At 44.8% G+C, this 18,475-nt stretch overlaps 1 protein-coding gene across 3 annotated transcripts; it reads left to right on the top strand.

Annotated features, from left to right (window-relative positions):
- Positions 1-1,124: 1,124 nt before the first annotated feature.
- mgat1b (alpha-1,3-mannosyl-glycoprotein 2-beta-N-acetylglucosaminyltransferase b) lies at positions 1,125-17,316 on the top strand. 3 transcript variants are annotated; one of them, XM_041903826.2, is made up of 4 exons: positions 1,125-1,507; positions 10,602-10,685; positions 11,119-12,425; positions 16,432-17,316. In XM_041903826.2, exons 3-4 carry the CDS (start codon positions 11,568-11,570, stop codon positions 17,131-17,133), a joined length of 1,560 nt encoding a protein of 519 aa, XP_041759760.1. In that variant the 5' UTR covers positions 1,125-1,507; positions 10,602-10,685; positions 11,119-11,567; the 3' UTR covers positions 17,134-17,316. The 3 variants fall into 3 exon arrangements, with proteins under 3 accessions (XP_041759760.1, XP_041759759.1, XP_041759761.1); XM_041903825.2 differs by lacking the exon at positions 10,602-10,685; XM_041903827.2 differs by lacking the exons at positions 1,125-1,507; positions 10,602-10,685 and adding an exon at positions 2,338-2,418.
- The last annotated feature ends 1,159 nt before the right edge of the window (positions 17,317-18,475 follow it).

The raw sequence follows: 18,475 nt of genomic DNA, 5'->3' as shown, positions 1-18,475 counted from the left end.
AAACTAGCAGTGTGGTGAAGGCTAGGTTTAAAATCACATTTTAAGAAAATAACCCAGACGCGCAAAAGCAACATCGCGAGACTTCCGGGAACGTTTGTGAAACAGACCAGAGTTTGGGGTTTGAGAAGTCAATAATTACATTTACATTTTTAGTCATTTAGCAGACGGTGAGTGCATACGTTTTCATACTGGTCCCCCGTGGGAATCGAACCCACAACCCGGGCGTTGTAAGCGCCTTGCTCTACCAACTGAGCTACACGGGACTGTTGTTAATTTTCTCGAAATCTAAAGGCACAACCTAGATTCGAGCTCAATTTCTTAAGTAGTTGAACATGTTCTTACTCCAACTTCGTCAAAGTGACACACACGTTTTCATTTTCGTCAAAAACAACTTTACATCAAAGGCTTTGACTGCCTGCACATGCGCAGTTCGGTGCGAGACGACCATTAGACCCTGACGTTTTTCTACAAACGATTTTAGCTGGCCAATTTCGCACCTGACATCGCCTTCAAGTGTGATAGGCAGAAACTGCTTCTCCAATAGAAATCCCCTATCTTCATACTGTACTGTCTTTGGCCTGCTTGCTTGCTGACCACAGGCACAACAGGGGTGTGTATTCATTACACCGATTATGTTACAAAACATTTTGTAACGAAAAAAAGGTAGGTCCCTCCCCGTTTTGTTTAGCTTTCTTGCCGTTTGGTTCTTATACGGTAAACGGTTTCCGTTGCAAGACGTAATGAATACAACCCAGAAAGATAGCAGAAAAATTGCCAATTTCGCCAGAGCGCCCCGCCCTTATGACGGTTGTCAGGGCACTTTGTTGCTAGGGAAAATTGTAAAGGGAATGAGGATGAAAGCCGAGGTTAGAAGGGATCCAGCTTTTGTCAAATTAACGTCAGATTTGACTTTTCGTAGCAGGTTAGGAGAATTTACGCAGCAGGTTTTGAGAATTAAAATAAGGTTAGGAAAAGGTTTAGGGTTAGCTAAAATGTAAAACAAAACAACAACAAAAAAACTTGTAGCGTTAATTTGACAAAAGCTGGATCCCTTCTAGCCATGACCAGGTTAGGGGGCTTGGCCTTGCTTAATGAGTCAATCCGGAAGTAGGGTGGAGCGTGTACAATTAGGTGGTGTCAAATGAAAAATACCATCAAGAGCCAGTGAAACACACATACTGGCTTGGACGGAATTGGTAGGAGAACAGCGGTGAAAAGGACGATGCTTATCGCAAATTCACCTCTGTGAATTCCTATGTTGATATATATATATAAAACTGAACACAAATGGCGGATCCAATGTAGTGAGCATTGGCAGTGAGGGGTGAAAGAGGGGAGGAAATGGGAACTGGACGTACAGTGAGGCACTGACACCGGTGGGCAAAACGGAGAGGAATTAAAGTGAGAGTAAAGACGATCCAACTGAAAAACCATTATTCGACATCAAAGCTGGCTTTCCAGATAGCAAGCAACACGTCCTACCGGGGCAAGGGGCAAATGACAAAAGGTGAGGTGGGAATTGTACTCTTGCTTAGCTAACGTTAGTTGTCAGAAGCTAGTTTGATCAATTGGACTTGATTTATCTAGCCGTGAGCTAGGTCGTTATGGAACTAGCTAGCTAACATTTGATTTATGAACAGCTCGATTGCTAACTTGGCTAGCTAGAATGTAAGCTAGCTAACGTTAACAATATGGAGATGTTCAAATATTGCCATTTCTAATTCAAATTGTGGTTGCAATGGTGTGCAGACATTCAGTCTCGGTCATGCAATCAATCACATGCACTAGTTAGCTGGAAATTACAGTGAGGGATCACAAGCTACCTAGTAAGTTAGCTTGCTTGCCATTTGGTCTTTGAAATTGTAAAATAGTTGTAAGTTGGTCACAACGTTTGTTATTCAAACTATTGTAGCCATTTTCTGATATTACATTATTAATTTGGGAATTACGTTTGCCAAGTTGTTGCTGTGTAAAATGTATCTTAGACAGGCAAGCGATAGTCGAACTACAATGTAGCTAGCTGTCAAAACAAAAGTAACGAAGTGACACGGATACAGTTCAGTTGCCTTGACTGAATTCAGCTTGCTTTTCTTTCTCAAATACTGATGACCAGTTTTGTTTAGTATGCAACTCTTCTCTAGGACACGTATACTTTACATTAATAACAAACCTGATTCCAGCTAGGCTAGTCTTCAGTTGAACTTCGACCTTCTAATTTTAGAGTTTTAACCTACCAGGTACTTACACGTTTCAGTAAAGGAGGGCTTAAAAAGGAGGTTAACGTATCAAATGGCTCTGTTCGTGACAGTGAGCAACAATTCCCTCCCATTCCTTATTTTCTCCCACCCCCTTTGTCATCCTTCAAACTTTCTGATGTGTTGAAAGAGATACTGGGAGAACTAGACAGCTCTGCTTCAGGTACTGTAGAACAATACTTTTTACACCTTTTGGCGCCTCCTTTCAAGCCTGACTTTCTCCTTTGTCTTTTCTGTAACTTGTCTCTTACAATGCTACCATAGATTGTCAAGTTATTGCCCTCTCCCTCTTTTAATTCCCTCTTTGATGTTTCTATCAACAAGTCTATGCTGTCTATTCCTCTGTCCTCGAACCCTGAAACCTCTAGTGCAGTACCTCCTTTTTTTCTCTTTCTTTGCATTTTTCCCTCAACTGCTCCATTCCCTCGTTCACTCACCCTATAACTGTCTAGTGTTGCAATCCTACCATGTCTAGGCTACGTGTTTGAAGTCGTGTGTTTCTGATGTAATGTTAACATTGTGTGTGGTAGTGAGTGTCAGCTGGAATAGATTTACTGTAGCTCTTGGTGTCCCATGGTGAGATGGGTAGATTAGCCTCTGTTGAATTTGTTGCCGTTTTGAGCACCCAGGAAATGAGAGGTGAACCAATTAGCTCTCTGATATACATTTCCTGAAAGTCTAAAGTAAATGTAGTCCTTTAGGGAGAGGCGTTGAGAGGCGTTGAGCCATTAGGTCTTGCTGTTCATTTGAGCAATATGAGATGGAACGGAGTTCCATGCAATAATGGCTCTATATAATACTGTACGCTTTCTTGAATTTGTTCTGGGGACTGTGAAAAGACCCCTGGTGGCATTTCTGGTGGGGTAAGTGTGTCAGAGCTGTGAAAAGACCCCTGGTGGCATGTCTGATGGGGTAAGTGTGTCAGAGCTGTGAAAAGACCCCTGGTGGCATGTCTGGTGGGGTTAGTGTGTCAGAGCTGTGAAAAGACCCCTGGTGGCATGTTTGGTGGGGTAAGTGTGTCAGAGCTGTGTGTAAGTTGACTACGCAAACAATTTGGGATTTTCAACACATGTTTCTTATAAAAAGAAAAGTGATGCAGTCAGTCTGTCCTCAACTCTTAGCCAAGAGAGACTGGCATGCATAGTATTTATATCAGCCCTCTGAATATAATGAAGAGCAAGACGTGCCGCTCTGTTCTGGGCCAGCTGCAGATAAACTAGGTCTTTCCTTGCAGCACTCGACCACACGACTGGACAATAATCAAGATAAGACAAAACTAGAGCCTGCAGGACTTGCTTTTTGGACGTTGGTGTCAAAAAAGCAGAGCATCTCTTTATTACGACAGACCTCTCCCCCCAAAAAATCTTTACTTCCATTGAATCTATATGTTTTGACCATGACAGTTTGCAATCTAAGGTAACGCCAAGTAATTTAGTCTCCTCAACTTGTTCAACAGCCACACCATTCATTACCAGATTCAGCTGAAAAAAAAGAAGAAAAAAAAGGTATAGAACTTGTATTGTACCAAATACAACGCTCTTAGTTTTAGAGATGTTCAGGACCAGTTTATTACTGGCCACCCATTCCAAAACAGACTGCAACTCTTTGTTAAGGGTTTCAGTGACTTCATTTGCTGTGGTTGCAGATGTGTATATGGTTGAATCATTGTTTAATGCCACTGGCAGGTCATTGTTAAAAATCGAAAAGAGTAGAGGGCCTAGTGAGCTGCCCTGCAGTACACCACACTTTACATGTTTGACATTAGAGAAGCTTCCATTAAAGAAAACCCTTTTGAGTTCTATTAGATGGCTCAGAATCCACGATATGGCAGAGGTTGAAAAGCCATAACACATACGTTTTTTCAACAACAGGTTATGGTCAATAATATCAAAAGCTGCACTGAAATCTAACAGTACAGCTCCCACAATCTTCTTATTATCAATTTCTTTCAACCAATCATCAGTCATTTGTGTCAGTGCAGTACATGTTGGGTGCCCTTCTCTATAAGCATGCTGAAAGTCTGTTAATTTGTTTTACAGAGAAATAGCGTTGTATTTGGTCAAACACAATTCTTTACAACCGTTTGCTAAGAGCTGGCAGCAAGCTTATAGGTCTGCTGTTGATGTGTATTTTTAATGGATTATCAGATAAAATTGAGTTAATCATGAACATATAGTTAACATTCTTTGTGGCTAACTGAATTGGGCCGTTTGTTTTTGTCTCTCTCTTCAAACACAGTGAAGGGTTGAATAGAGTTTGGGCTAGACCTTTGTCTCCTTGGTGTCTTCTTGATTGATTACTGCTTGAGGTTTGTGTAATTTAGGGCCGTGTCATGTTTAAACTAAACATGAGTGTGTGTGTGTGCAAGACAGGGGAGCGGGTGATTGGTTGGAGTAATAGTTCAGCCGTCCTCAGGGACAAAGGAAGTGGGCGGAGCAATAAAAGAGCGGGAAAACTGAAGAGGACTATATAAGATGGAGGGAGACCTTAGGTGTGTGTGCCCCTCTGCAGACGGGTATCGGCTTTGTTGAAAACTTGAATAAAGTCATTTCTTGATGCAACAAAAACTCTGTAAGACCGTATTTGTAATAAAGTATGGTGGTTATTTTCCACAACACTGTTAGAACCAGTAAAGGCTGCTTTACCACTCTTGGGTAGCGGAATTACTTTGGCTTCCCTCCAGGCCTGAGGACAAACACCTTCCTATAGGCTCAGATTAAAGATATGACAGATAGGAGTGGCTATAGAGTCAGCTAACATCCTCAGTAGCTTTCCATCTAAGTTCTCAATGCCAGGAGGTTTGGCATTATTGATCGTTAACAATTATTTTTCCACCTCTCCCACACTAACTTTACAAAATTCAAACTTGCAATGATTTTCTTTCATTATTTGTTTTTTTTATGCATGAATATGAAGACTCACTGTTCGCTCACTGTAGCTAAGTATCTCAATAGTCCTTTCGTAAACACTTAGATTAGCGTGGTTAACGCTAGAGGCACACTACTAGACCGCTTCAGCTAACACCTGATATAATTCACAACTATCCATGATGTCGATGCTATCCATCTGGTAAGGCTGGCTGCAATCAGTCACTAAAAAGCTACATAGTTTAATGCAACTTCATATCCAAATTCGGGAAAATGCAAAGTATGGATGGCAATGTTTTGTTTTGTTGGGGACTCCCCCTCTAGCTTTCTTCCTTCTTTACTTCTTACAGGGAACAACCGAACTCTGACCAATCAGCACGGCTTTGAATGTTGCTAGGTTTCTTGTGGGCGTGGTTTTGCACCAAGTTTGGCGTGAATAAAAAGGACGCACCTGTTCGCCCGTGTTTCTCTGTTTGTTAGATAGTGTTCTCTGTACCTGTTTCCCCCCATGTCTCTCTGTCTGCTATATACTGTGTTCTCAGTACCTGTTCCCCCATGTCTCTGTCTGCTATATACTGTGTTCTCAGTACCTGTTCCCCCATGTCTCTGTCTGCTATATACTGTGTTCTCAGTACCTGTTCCCCCATGTCTCTCTGTCTGCTATATACTGTGTTCTCAGTACCTGTTCCCCCATGTCTCTCTGTCTGCTATATACTGTGTTCTCAGTACCTGTTCCCCCATGTCTCTCTGTCTGCTATATACTGTGTTCTCAGTACCTGTTCCCCCATGTCTCTGTCTGCTATATACTGTGTTCTCAGTACCTGTTCCCCCATGTCTCTGTCTGCTATATACTGTGTTCTCAGTACCTGTTCCCCCATGTCTCTCTGTCTGCTATATACTGTGTTCTCAGTACCTGTTCCCCCATGTCTCTCTGTCTGCTATATACTGTGTTCTCAGTACCTGTTCCCCCATGTCTCTGTCTGCTATATACTGTGTTCTCAGTACCTGTTCCCCATGTCTCTCTGTCTGCTATATACTGTGTTCTCAGTACCTGTTCCCCCATGTCTCTCTGTCTGCTATATACTGTGTTCTCAGTACCTGTTCCCCCATGTCTCTCTGTCTGCTATATACTGTGTTCTCAGTACCTGTTCCCCCATGTCTCTGTCTGCTATATACTGTGTTCTCAGTACCTGTTCCCCCATGTCTCTCTGTCTGCTATATACTGTGTTCTCAGTACCTGTTCCCCATGTCTCTGTCTGCTATATACTGTGTTCTCAGTACCTGTTCCCCCATGTCTCTCTGTCTGCTATATACTGTGTTCTCAGTACCTGTTCCCCCATGTCTCTCTGTCTGCTATATACTGTGTTCTTAGTACCTGTTCCCCCATGTCTCTGTCTGCTATATACTGTGTTCTCAGTACCTGTTCCCCCATGTCTCTCTGTCTGCTATATACTGTGTTCTCAGTACCTGTTCCCCCATGTCTCTCTGTCTGCTATATACTGTGTTCTCAGTACCTGTTCCCCCATGTCTCTCTGTCTGCTATATACTGTGTTCTCAGTACCTGTTCCCCCATGTCTCTCTGTCTGCTATATACTGTGTTCTCAGTACCTGTTCCCCCATGTCTCTGTCTGCTATATACTGTGTTCTCAGTACCTGTTCCCCCATGTCTCTGTCTGCTATATACTGTGTTCTCAGTACCTGTTCCCCCATGTCTCTGTCTGCTATATACTGTGTTCTTAGTACATGTTCCCCCCATGTCTCTCTGTCTGCTATATACTGTGTTCTCAGTACATGTTCCCCCCATGTCTCTCTGTCTGCTATATACTGTGTTCTCAGTACATGTTCCCCCATGTCTCTCTGTCTGCTATATACTGTGTTCTCAGTACCTGTTCCCCCCATGTCTCTCTGTCTGCTATATACTGTGTTCTCAGTACCTGTTCCCCCATGTCTCTCTGTCTGCTATATACTGTGTTCTCAGTACCTGTTCCCCCCATGTCTCTCTGTCTGCTATATACTGTGTTCTTAGTACCTGTTCCCCCATGTCTCTGTCTGCTATATACTGTGTTCTCAGTACCTGTTCCCCCCATGTCTCTCTGTCTGCTATATACTGTGTTCTTAGTACATGTTCCCCCCATGTCTCTCTGTCTGCTATATACTGTGTTCTTAGTACATGTTCCCCCATGTCTCTCTGTCTGCTATATACTGTGTTCTCAGTACCTGTTCCCCCATGTCTCTCTGTCCTCCTGCTGTAGGCCTATAGCTTGTTGTAAAATATCAGGGTATTTCAGGATGTAGCCTAGGCTAGTCTGGTGATGATGTGGTCAGGACCTGGACCTGTTGAAAGGATTATCTTGGATGCACTAAATAGTAAAACTATTATCCCAGGTCTGCAAGATAGTTGACCATGTTTTCTGTGACATCTAGGCCTTATTTGATGGAATTGGACTTTGTCATTTCAGCACATTTTCAGTAATTTGAAAGCTGTCCAAATATGATCCCTGACCTGGTTATGAAGCTTGGATATTATTTGGTCAGCTTGTTGCTATTGAAATGTTAACTCCACACGTATTTACAACATTCTAAAACCAAATAGAAAAGGTGCCACGTTTGTGTGAGCTGTGAGGGAAAGCTTGAGTTCTTTTTAAATCTTCAGCATATTGATTTTGTGCAGTGCTCTCTTCTCAAAAACCCATTTATTAGAGTGATTGGTTCATCAAGAACTGTCATAATACTTGACTGAATAATAGTGAATCATGACTCGGCTAGCCTATTTCTTCACTTTTAAAGCAAGACGAACCAACTTTAACAGCTAATATGTACCGGGTGTGCTACACGTGTTCTCAGCCTATCATACCATCTGGTATGTTGGTGTATGACCTCATGTGATCAGTTATTGACAACAAACCCTGTTCAAACAGAAATACTTTTTAAAAAATCGATCTGAATGAAACTTTTTAAACTTGCCAATAATCAGTGTGATTATAGACCCAGTCAGCCAGGAGCTGAGGATTGGGATTTATGAAGCTACCGAAGACTATTGAGAAGCACCCCAAGTCGATCCACTGAAATAGTGCACATTCAATCCCTCTGGTCCCTAAATCTGTCCCGGCAGGCAGGCAGGCAGACAGGCAGGACAGGCAGGCAGACAGGCAGGCAGACAGGCAGGCAGGCAAGCAGGCAGGCAGGCAGGCAAGCAGACAGGCAGACAGGCAGGCAAGCAGACAGGCAGACAGAAGGCAGGCAGGCAGACAGGCAGGCAGACAGACTGACTGTCCATATGCAGGTTTAATATATTGTTAGGGGGATTCTTGGGCAGGAAACTGTTTCCATTTTTTGTGAAATTGGGTCTGCATCCCAAATTGTACCCTATTCCCTATTATGTGCACTCCTTTTAGACCAGGGCCCAAAGATTCACTATAGGGGATGGGGTGCTTTTTGGGCGCTCCCAGGGTTTGGTGGCAGCAGCAGGTTGGTGTTTATAAATGGAAGTGTGTCGTGAATCTTAACGATGTAAACAATCTGGTTTCTGCTCATCTGGAGAAACCTGCCGGTGGTGATCCATAACGAGAGGTCCTGCAGTGTCTGTGTCCCAAATGGCAACCTGTTCCCTATATAGTGCACTACCTCTGACCTGGGTCCATAGGGGACCATAGGACTCTGGTCAAAAGTAGTGCCATCTGGGGAAACACACCATTTGGGACCCGCACAGTGTGTGTTTTTTTGTCTTTCCCAGAAGGCTGAAACTGCTAGCGCTTTCGTGCTGTGTTTGTTTCCATCAACAGAGACCATATGAGAGGGTCCAATAGTGATATTCATTAAGGGCTGTGTATTAGCTTCGAGTGAGATCAAATTTGATTTGTCACATGCGCCGAATACAACAGGTGTAGACCTTGGCGTGAAATGCTTCCTTCAGTCAGGACTACTGTTGCTACGGATGCTGGCAGGTGTACACTATATTACCAAAAGTATGTGGACACCTGCTCGTCGAACATCTCATTCCAAAATCATGGGCATTAATATGGAGTTGGTCCTCCCCCTTTGCTGCTATAACAGCCACTCTTATGGGAAGGCTTTCCACTAGATGTTGGAACATTGCTGCGGGGACTTCCATTCAGCGTCGAGCATTAGTGAGTTCGGCACTGATGTTGGGTGATTAGGCCTGGCTCGCAGTTGGTGTTCCAATTAATCCCAAAGGTGTTCGATGGGGTTGAGGTCAGGGCTCTGTGCAGGCCAGTCAAGTTCTTCCACACCGATCTCGACAAACCATTTCTGTATGGACCTCGCTTTGTGCATGGGGGCATTGTCATGCTGAAACAGGAAAGGGCCTTCCTCAAACTGTTGCCACAAAGTTGGAAGCACATAATTGTTAAGTGCCTTGCTCAAGGGCACATCGACAGATTTTTCACCTAGTCGGCTTGGGGATTAGAACCAGCGACGCTCTTAACCACTAAGCTACCTGCCGCCCCATCTAGAATGTCATTGTATGCTGTAGCATTAAGATTTCCCTTCACTGGAACTAAGGGGCCTAGCCCGAACCATGAAAAACAGCCCCAGACCATTATTCCTGCTCCACCAAAATTTACAGTTGGCACTATGCATTGGGGCAGGTAGCGTTCTCCTGGCATCCGCCAAACCCAGATTTGTTTGTTGGACTGCCAGATGGTGAAGTGTGATTAATCACTCCAGAGAACACGTTTCCACTGCTCCAGAGTCCAATGGAGCTTTACACCACTCCAGTCGACGCTTGGCATTGCGCATGCTTATCTTAGGCTTGTGTGCGGCTGCTCGGCCATGGAAACCCATTACATGAAGCTCTCAATGAACAGTTCTTGTGCTGACGTTGCTTCCAGAGGCAGCTTGGAACTTGGTAGTAAGTGTTTACGCGCTTCAGCACTCGGCGTTCCCGTTCTGTGAGCTTGTATGGCCTACCACTTCGTGGCTGAGCCACTGTTGCTCCTAGACGTTTCCACTTCACAATAACAGCACTTACAGTTGACCGGGGCAGCTCTAGCAGGGCAGAAATTTGACGAACTGACTTGTTGGAAAGGTGGCATCCTATGACGGTGCCACGTTGAAAGTCACTCAGCTCTTTAGTAAGGACATTCTACTGCCAATGTTTGTCTATGGAGATTGCATGGCGGTGTGCTCGATTTTATACACCTGTCAGCAACAGGTGTGTCTGAAATAGCCGAAACCACTAATTTGAAGGGGTGTCCACATATGTTTATCCCAGAGGCTCCCTGTGGAGCTGGGTGGATAAATTTAAATCATTTGAATATGACAGAGGGATCCTTTGGTTACTGTCCAGTTAACAGGCTTTTAAAAATCTCCATTAAATAGAAAAGGTTGGTGTTAGCCTAAGTGTCTGGACATTAGGTCTACAATTGGGTTTAACACCAAACGCTACAACGACAGTCTGCAGAAGTGCTTTAGCTTTAATATGTGCTGACAGGATGTCCTGTTCCTCTGTGATACTCAGGCAGATGGGTCCTGTTCCTCTGTGATACTCCGGCTGATGGGTCCTGTTCCTCTGTGATACTCAGGCTGATGGGTACATAATATGGTAATACATTCAGCTGTACACTGATCCTAATAAAGGTAGTGAAAATTAAGCTATTCCAGTACTGAACCTCACAGCTTGATCCATAAGCATGGACCCTGAACAGAGTTTAACATCTTGATTCATAGGCTCAACACACACAATAGTTTTATGGTGACACTGGTGCGCAATGATGAGGCAACAGCCACAAGATTCGTGGTTCGACCATCCCCTACTGAACAGTTTGGGTCGTGTTCTGATTCTGCTCAATGATACAGTTGGCAATTTCTAGATAATAAACTCCAGTAATAACCTAATCTGTCAAGAAATACACTGTTTTTGTGATCATATAGTGCTTGTTTATTTCAGACTGTTTCACTGATAGCAAAAAATGAGAACTGAAATGTACTAAACTGATGCTAACACACTTTGTTGTTCTCTCTCTCCTCTGTTTCAGGGTGATGGCAGAGGGATAACTGACTCTCAGCCCCTCCACCCCTACGTGACCCTGTTTCTCCTTTTTTTTTATCTGATCCAAACACCCCTCTCCCCCTGTTTTTCTCAATTTCCTCTCGCCTCAACTCACTCTCCTGCCCCACTGTTTCATGGAGGAGAGCCAAACCAATACAACAACACACTGGGTTAATACACACGTCTCCACCCATCTGTCTCTGCAATAGAGGTTCTGGATCATTCTCCTGTCATGTTATCTGTCACACTCAATGATTGGATGAGCAGTAAGGATCATGTGATCGGACCTCTGTTCTCTCCACCCTTATTGGACGTCTTCTCTTTCTCATTTTTGTGATTGGTTTGGACCCTATTGGCTGTTGTCATTTCAACACTGTCCCCCCCCCCGCTGTTTTCTTCTCCTCACGGTAGTCCATCCTCTGATGTCATTGGGCCATGGTTCGCAAGAGAGGTTCCCTTATCTTGTGTGGAGCTTTCCTATTCGTCGCTTGCAATGGCTTGCTTCTCCTTTTCCTTTGGGGACGGCCTCCCATTGGTCGATTTGGGGAAGTGGGAGGGGCTGAGCCAGGGGGAAGGGAAGAATGGGGAGTGGCCAAAAGAAAAGGGGGTGGGACTAATCTGGCTGGCGAGGTGATCCGATTGGCAGAGGAGATAGAATCGGAACTCGAGACCCAGAAGAAACTTCTGAAGCAGATCCAGAGTCACAGGTCACTATGGGAAAAGAGGAAAGAGATGGGAAAAAGAGAGACGGATGGAGGGAAAATAGAAGAGAAAGGGAAACACAAACCGTCGCCACGGTTACCTCCAAAGGACGGCTCTGAAAACAAGGACCAAAGTCAAGAAAGAATTACACAGGAATTTGTTGCAGCAGTCCCAGACCTTAAAGTAGACACAAAACCAGACAATGACATAAAAGAACTGACCAACCACACCAAATTGGATGTATCTGTCACCATCCCACAAGTTGTCATTCCCATATTGGTTATCGCCTGTGACAGGGTGACTGTGAAAAGGAGTCTTGACAAATTGATACAATACCGCCCCTCTGCAGAACTCTATCCAATCATAGTTAGCCAGGACTGCGGCCATGCTGAGACAGCCCGCGTGATTGGCTCATATGGCAGTCAGGTGACCCACATTAGCCAACCAGACCACTCGGACATCCGGGTACGGCCGGAGCACAGGAAGTTCCAGGGTTACTATAAGATTGCCAGACACTACCGCTGGGCCCTCAACCAGGTGTTCAACACACTCTCTCACTCCACCGTGGTGATCGTTGAAGATGATTTGGAGGTAAGTGAACAGTAACTGAAGTCCATACACCTCTGTCTGCATGCACTGTAATTGAGGAATGGATTTAAAGTGCACCACAGTCTGAATGTCTTGGACTCATTGATTAGAAGTGCCTGAGTTTCTGGTGACTTGTGGCTCAATATAAGTATCTAGGAGCCTTGGATGTGGCTCAAAGGAGTCTATCTCCTGTTTTGTGTAGCGTGAGGCAGCTTGATGTACAAGGACACTCCCTGGACAGGACACTAGTGTATCGCAGGGCATTGGGTCCCATTTTTACAGCCTTTGGTAGGACTCGGCCGGAAATCGAACTCCCAACCTTCCAATCTCAGGGCGGACACGCTAACCACAAAGCCAGTTGGTGTCTATAAATTAGCACTGGATTCCTCACCTAGGCCTAATTGATGAATCCAGTGCTGCTTTTTAGTTACACTCCAACATCCAGCCCGACCCTGTGGCCTACAACAAAACATCAAGTACTCTGTTTACAGCACTAAGCTTTAGACAACCCCCCCGCTCCCTGCAACAGGGGCAGAATATGCCTTCCGTCTGCCTGCTCTCCACGTTCCATAGGTTTACATGGGAAGGTTACGTCATTCCATCAGACTCACATTGACATTTGGGATAATGATGATGAAAGTTGATCCTAAAATGTTCCTCGTTTGCACAGCACATTCATTGGGACAACCTGAAACATAGTTTTGCCTTCTTTTTATTAAGATTTATATTAATCTAGGGTAATTACTAGTCTAGTGTGACCAGTGGTTAGCCACTTTGTTCTGTGAAGGTCCAGTAATGCACATCAACAAGACTCATTTCAGGGAAGCCTCTATAAGCGTCTGTATACCAAAATAACTTAGTCAAGCATGCATACATATTTATTTTGTTGTTGTATGGATGGTCCCAGTGGGAATCAAACCAACAACCCTGGCGTTACAAGCTCCATGCTCTACCAAGATGGCCAGAGAGGACCCGTTTGTCATATTTAGATCACTAAACTGACCTCAAGCCAGTAGGTAAATCATGCCAAGATGGCCAGGGAGGACCCGTTTGTCATATTTAGATCACTAAACTGACCTCAAGCCAGTAGGTAAATCATGCCAAGATGGCCAGGGAGGACCCGTTTGTCATATTTAGATCACTAAACTGACCTCAAGCCAGTAGGTGAATCATGCCAAGATGGCCAGAGAGGACCCGTTTGTCATATTTAGATCACTAAACTGACCTCAAGCCAGTAGGTGAATCATGCCAAGATGGCCAGGGAGGACCCGTTTGTCATATTTAGATCACTAAACTGACCTCAAGCCAGTAGCTGAATCATGCCAAGATGGCCAGAGAGGACCCGTTTGTCATATTTAGATCACTAAACTGACCTCAAGCCAGTAGGTGAATCATGCCAAGATGGCCAGAGAGGAGTGAGAGCGGTGCACAGTAGGAACAGAGAGAGGGGACAGGTCTTAATCACAGTGTCCAGTTCAGTGGGCCGCTGTAATCCTGGTTTGCGTTCCCAGATGAACACATTTTAACTGATTTTAGTGGATTTACCACGTTGACACCGAGCAGAGGGGCGTGAGGACAGATCCTTCCCATCCTGCACTGCCCCACTCATCCGCCATCAATTCAGACCAAGGCTACGTCCCAAATGGCCCCCTATCCCCTATATACAGTGGGGGAAAAAAGTATTTAGTCAGCCACCAATTGTGCAAGTTCTCCCACTTAAAAAGATGAGGCCTGTAATTTTCATCATAGGTACACGTCAACTATGACAGACAAATTGAGGAAAAAAAATCCAGAAAATCACATTGTAGGATTTTTAATGAATTTATTTGCAAATGATGGTGGAAAATAAGTATTTGGTCACCTACAAACAAGCAAGATTTCTGGCTCTCACAGACCTGTAACTTCTTCTTTAAGAGGCTCCTCTGTCCTCCACTCGTTACCTGTATTAATGGCATCTGTTTGAACTTGTTATCAGTATAAAAGACACCTGTCCACTACCTCAAACAGTCACACTCCAAACTCCACTATGGCCAAGACCAAAGAGCTGTCAAAGGACACCAGAAACAAATTTGTAGACCTGCACCAGGCTGGGAAGACTGAATCTGCAATAGGTAAGCAGCTTGGTTTGAAGAAATCAACTGTGGGAGCAATTATTAGGAAATGGAAGACATTCAAGACCACTGATAATCTCCCTCGATCTGGGGCTCCACGCAAGATCTCACCTCGTGGGGTCAAAATGATCACAAGAACGGTGAGCAAAAATCCCAGAACCACACGGGGGGACCTAGTGAATGACCTGCAGAGAGCTGGGACCAAAGTAACAAAGCCTACCATCAGTAACACACTACGCCGCCAGGGACTCAAATCCTGCAGTGCAAGACGTGTCCCCCTGCTTAAGCCAGTACATGTCCAGGCCCGTCTGAAGTTTGCTAGAGTGCATTCGGATGATCCAGAAGAGGATTGGGAGAATGTCATATGGTCAGATGAATCCAAAATAGAACTTTTTGGTAAAAACTCGTCGTGTTTGGAGGACAAAGAATGCTGAGTTGCATCCAAAGAACACCATACCTACTGTGAAGCATGGGGGTGGAAACATCATGCTTTGGGGCTGTTTTTCTGCAAAGGGACCAGGATGACTGATCTGTGTAAAGGAAAGAATGAATGGGGCCATGTATCGTGAGATTTTGAGTGAAAACCTCCTTCCATCAGCAAGGGCATTGAAGATGAAACGTAGCTGGGTCTTTCAGCATGACAATGATCCCAAACACACCGCCCGGGCAACGAAGGAGTGGCTTCGTAAGAAGCATTTCAAGGTCCTGGAGTGGCCTAGCCAGTCTCCAGATCTCAACCCCATAGAAAATCTTTGGAGGGAGTTGAAAGTCCGTGTTGCCCAGCGACAGCCCCAAAACATCACTGCTCTAGAGGAGATCTGCATGGAGGAATGGGCCAAAATACCAGCAACAGTGTGTGAAAACCTTGTGAAGACTTACAGAAAACGTTTGACCTGTGTCATTGCCAACAAAGGGTATATAACAAAGTATTGAGAAACTTTAGTTATTGACCAAATACTTATTTTCCACCATAATTTGCAAATGAATTCATTAAAAATCCTAAAATGTGATTTTCTGGAAAAATAATTCTCAATTTGTCTGTCATAGTTGACGTGTACCTATGATGAAAATTACAGGCCTCTCATCTTTTTAAGTGGGAGAACTTGCACAATTGGTGGCTGACTAAATACTTTTTTCCCCCACTGTACTGCAGCACTACTTTTAAACAGGGTCCATAGGGCTCTAGTCAAAAGTAGTGCACTATATAGGGGATAAATGTGCCATTTGGGACGCAGGCCAAATTAAACTGCCAGCTGGTTGAACAAATTGTCTGGAAACAAACTGCATCGGCAGAATTCGTCGTGAGTTACAGGAAATTATCAAAACAACAGAGTTGCTGCCATGAATCACCAGTTAAAAGCTTCTAGGCTAAACTTTGCACCCCTAAATCAAACATTGAGAAACTGAGGGGGAAAATGTACTGGGAAACAGTTACTTTTCTACATATTGTGACTACCAACCTGAGGACACATTTATCATGTTTGCTTTGGCTAGTCATTTCGTGTTGACGTACTATTGGCATTGTATTAATCAGAAAGCCCAACATTTTGGACCCTATGGGTGGTTATCAGGCATGCTAAGTTCTTGTCCTTTTTTGTTATTAGGCTTGCATTGCATGGATTCATACTGCAGATGCAGTTTTCACAGCCAGTCGATTGTTGACAAGAGCAGAAACAAACATGTTTGGTAGTATTGGTTATTGTTTGGCATTACAATGAGTGACAGAGTTGACATGATGTCACAAACAGATCTGGGACCTGACTACAGTTTTCATAATTGCATGACAAATAGTGATGCAGGATATATACTGAATAATTCCTTATAACTGGAAGGAAAACATACTAAAAGACAAGTTATCCTACTGTAAAACTGATCCAAAGCTTCTCTGTCCCGTCCAGGTGGCCCCTGACTTCTTCGAGTACTTCCGCGCCCTGCACCCCATCTTGACCTCTGACCCCACCCTGTGGTGTGTGTCTGCCTGGAACGACAATGGCCGAGATGGCCTGGTGGACCCTGGGAAGGCGGACCTCCTCTACAGGACAGACTTCTTCCCTGGGCTGGGCTGGATGCTGTTGAAGGACGTCTGGGCCGAACTAGAGCCCAAGTGGCCCGCGGCCTTCTGGGACGACTGGATGCGTCACCCCGAGCAGCGTAAAGAGCGCTCCTGCATCCGCCCAGAGATCTCCAGAACTATAACCTTCGGACGCAAGGGTGTCAGCTTGGGTCAGTTCTTCGACCAGTACCTACGCTACATTAAACTCAACACTGACTTTGTGCCTTTCACCAAACAGGATCTGTCTTACTTGATGAAGGAGAAGTTCGATGTGAACTTTGTGAAGGAGGTTTACAGCGCCCCCCTAATTAAGGTGGAGGAGCTACAGCAAGGGGGCGGTTTGACGCGAACGGGTCCGTACCGGGTGCAATATTCCAGCCGGGAGAGTTTTAAAGTCCTGGCCCGTAACTTAGGGGTTATGGATGACTTGAAATCGGGGGTTCCCCGTGCAGGTTACAGGGGCGTGGTCAGCTTCCTGTCCCGTGGACGACGGGTCTTCTTGACCCCACCTGAGGGATGGACAAAGTACGACATCAGCTGGAGCTGAGAGGTTTGGACGGGACGTTAGTGTGAACGGTATCGAAGACCGACTCGAGAGAGAGAGGAACACCCTCTCAAACCAAAGAAAACAAAAACAAGGTCACATGAAGGAACTGAAACTAAACAAAACAGACAGGCTTGGTGGGTGGAAGGATTGGATAGAAGTAGGGTGGGTGGGTGGATTGGATAGAAGTAGGGTGGGTGGATTGGATAGAAGTAGGGTGGGTGGATTGGATAGAAGTAGGGTGGGTGGGTGGAGGGATTGGATAGAAGTAGGGTGGGTGGGTGGATTGGATAGAAGTAGGGTGGGTGGGTGGGTGGAGGGATTGGATAGAAGTAGGGTGGGTGGATTGGATAGAAGTAGGGTGGGTGGGGGGGTTAGGGATTGGATAGAAGTAGGGTGGGTGGGTGGATTGGATAGAAGTAGGGTGGGTGGGTGGAGGGATTGGATAGAAGTAGGGTGGGTGGATTGGATAGAAGTAGGGTGGGTGGATTGGATAGAAGTAGGGTGGGTGGGTGGGTGGGTGGAGGGATTGGATAGAAGTAGGGTGGGTGGATTGGATAGAAGTAGGGTGGGTGGATTGGATAGAAGTAGGGTGGGTGGATTGGATAGAAGTAGGGTGGGTGGGTGGGTGGGTGGAGGGATTGGATAGAAGTAGGGTGGGTGGGTGGAGGAGAGGAGTAAGGCACTCCTTGTTTTATGAGTGAACCTGAATGCAGTGTGACACAGGGAACCTGAATGCAGTGTGACACAGGGAACCTGAATGCAGTGTGACACAGGGAACCTGAATGCAGTGTGACACAGGGAACAGCCCAGGGAATGAAACCACAAAGTCTCTCTCACAGAAAGTAAGAACCATTTAGTGCTTGGTTGTTCTCCTGCTAGAGCTGGTCTAGGAAAGGTTTACTGTTCGCTTCAACGCAATGTCTTAAACTAAATCTAAAGTTCTGGACAGCCACAACCACAAGTTTGATTACATTGATTGGGAGGCCTCAGATGAGATTTTTGTCTTGTTCCCCGTGTCACCAGGTCTTAAAAGGAGAGGCCAATCCCCTCTCTGGTCACGTCCCAAATCGTACCCTTTTCCCTATTTAGTGCACTACTGTTGACCAGGGCTCATAGGGAAAAGGGTGCCATTTGGGACAGCCTCGGTCTACATTTTACTCAGAGCTCTACTTTAAAAGAACTTGCAGTCAAAGTGAACGAATCTGAGCGGTCAAAATATATTAGTTCGGTTGGTATTAATTAAACGAGTATTATAAATATGATTATCTAATTTGGTTTATTCATAAAATGAAAAAAGTACAATAAATGTTTTTTGGGAAAGGCTATTTTGGGAATTATTTTA

The sequence above is a fragment of the Coregonus clupeaformis genome, chromosome 17 (genome assembly GCF_020615455.1).
Source record: "Coregonus clupeaformis isolate EN_2021a chromosome 17, ASM2061545v1, whole genome shotgun sequence".
In the NCBI taxonomy this organism is placed as follows: Eukaryota; Metazoa; Chordata; class Actinopteri; order Salmoniformes; family Salmonidae; genus Coregonus; species Coregonus clupeaformis.
The sequence above is the reverse complement of the archived record's forward strand: the minus strand, read 5'-3'. Positions and strand labels throughout refer to the sequence as shown.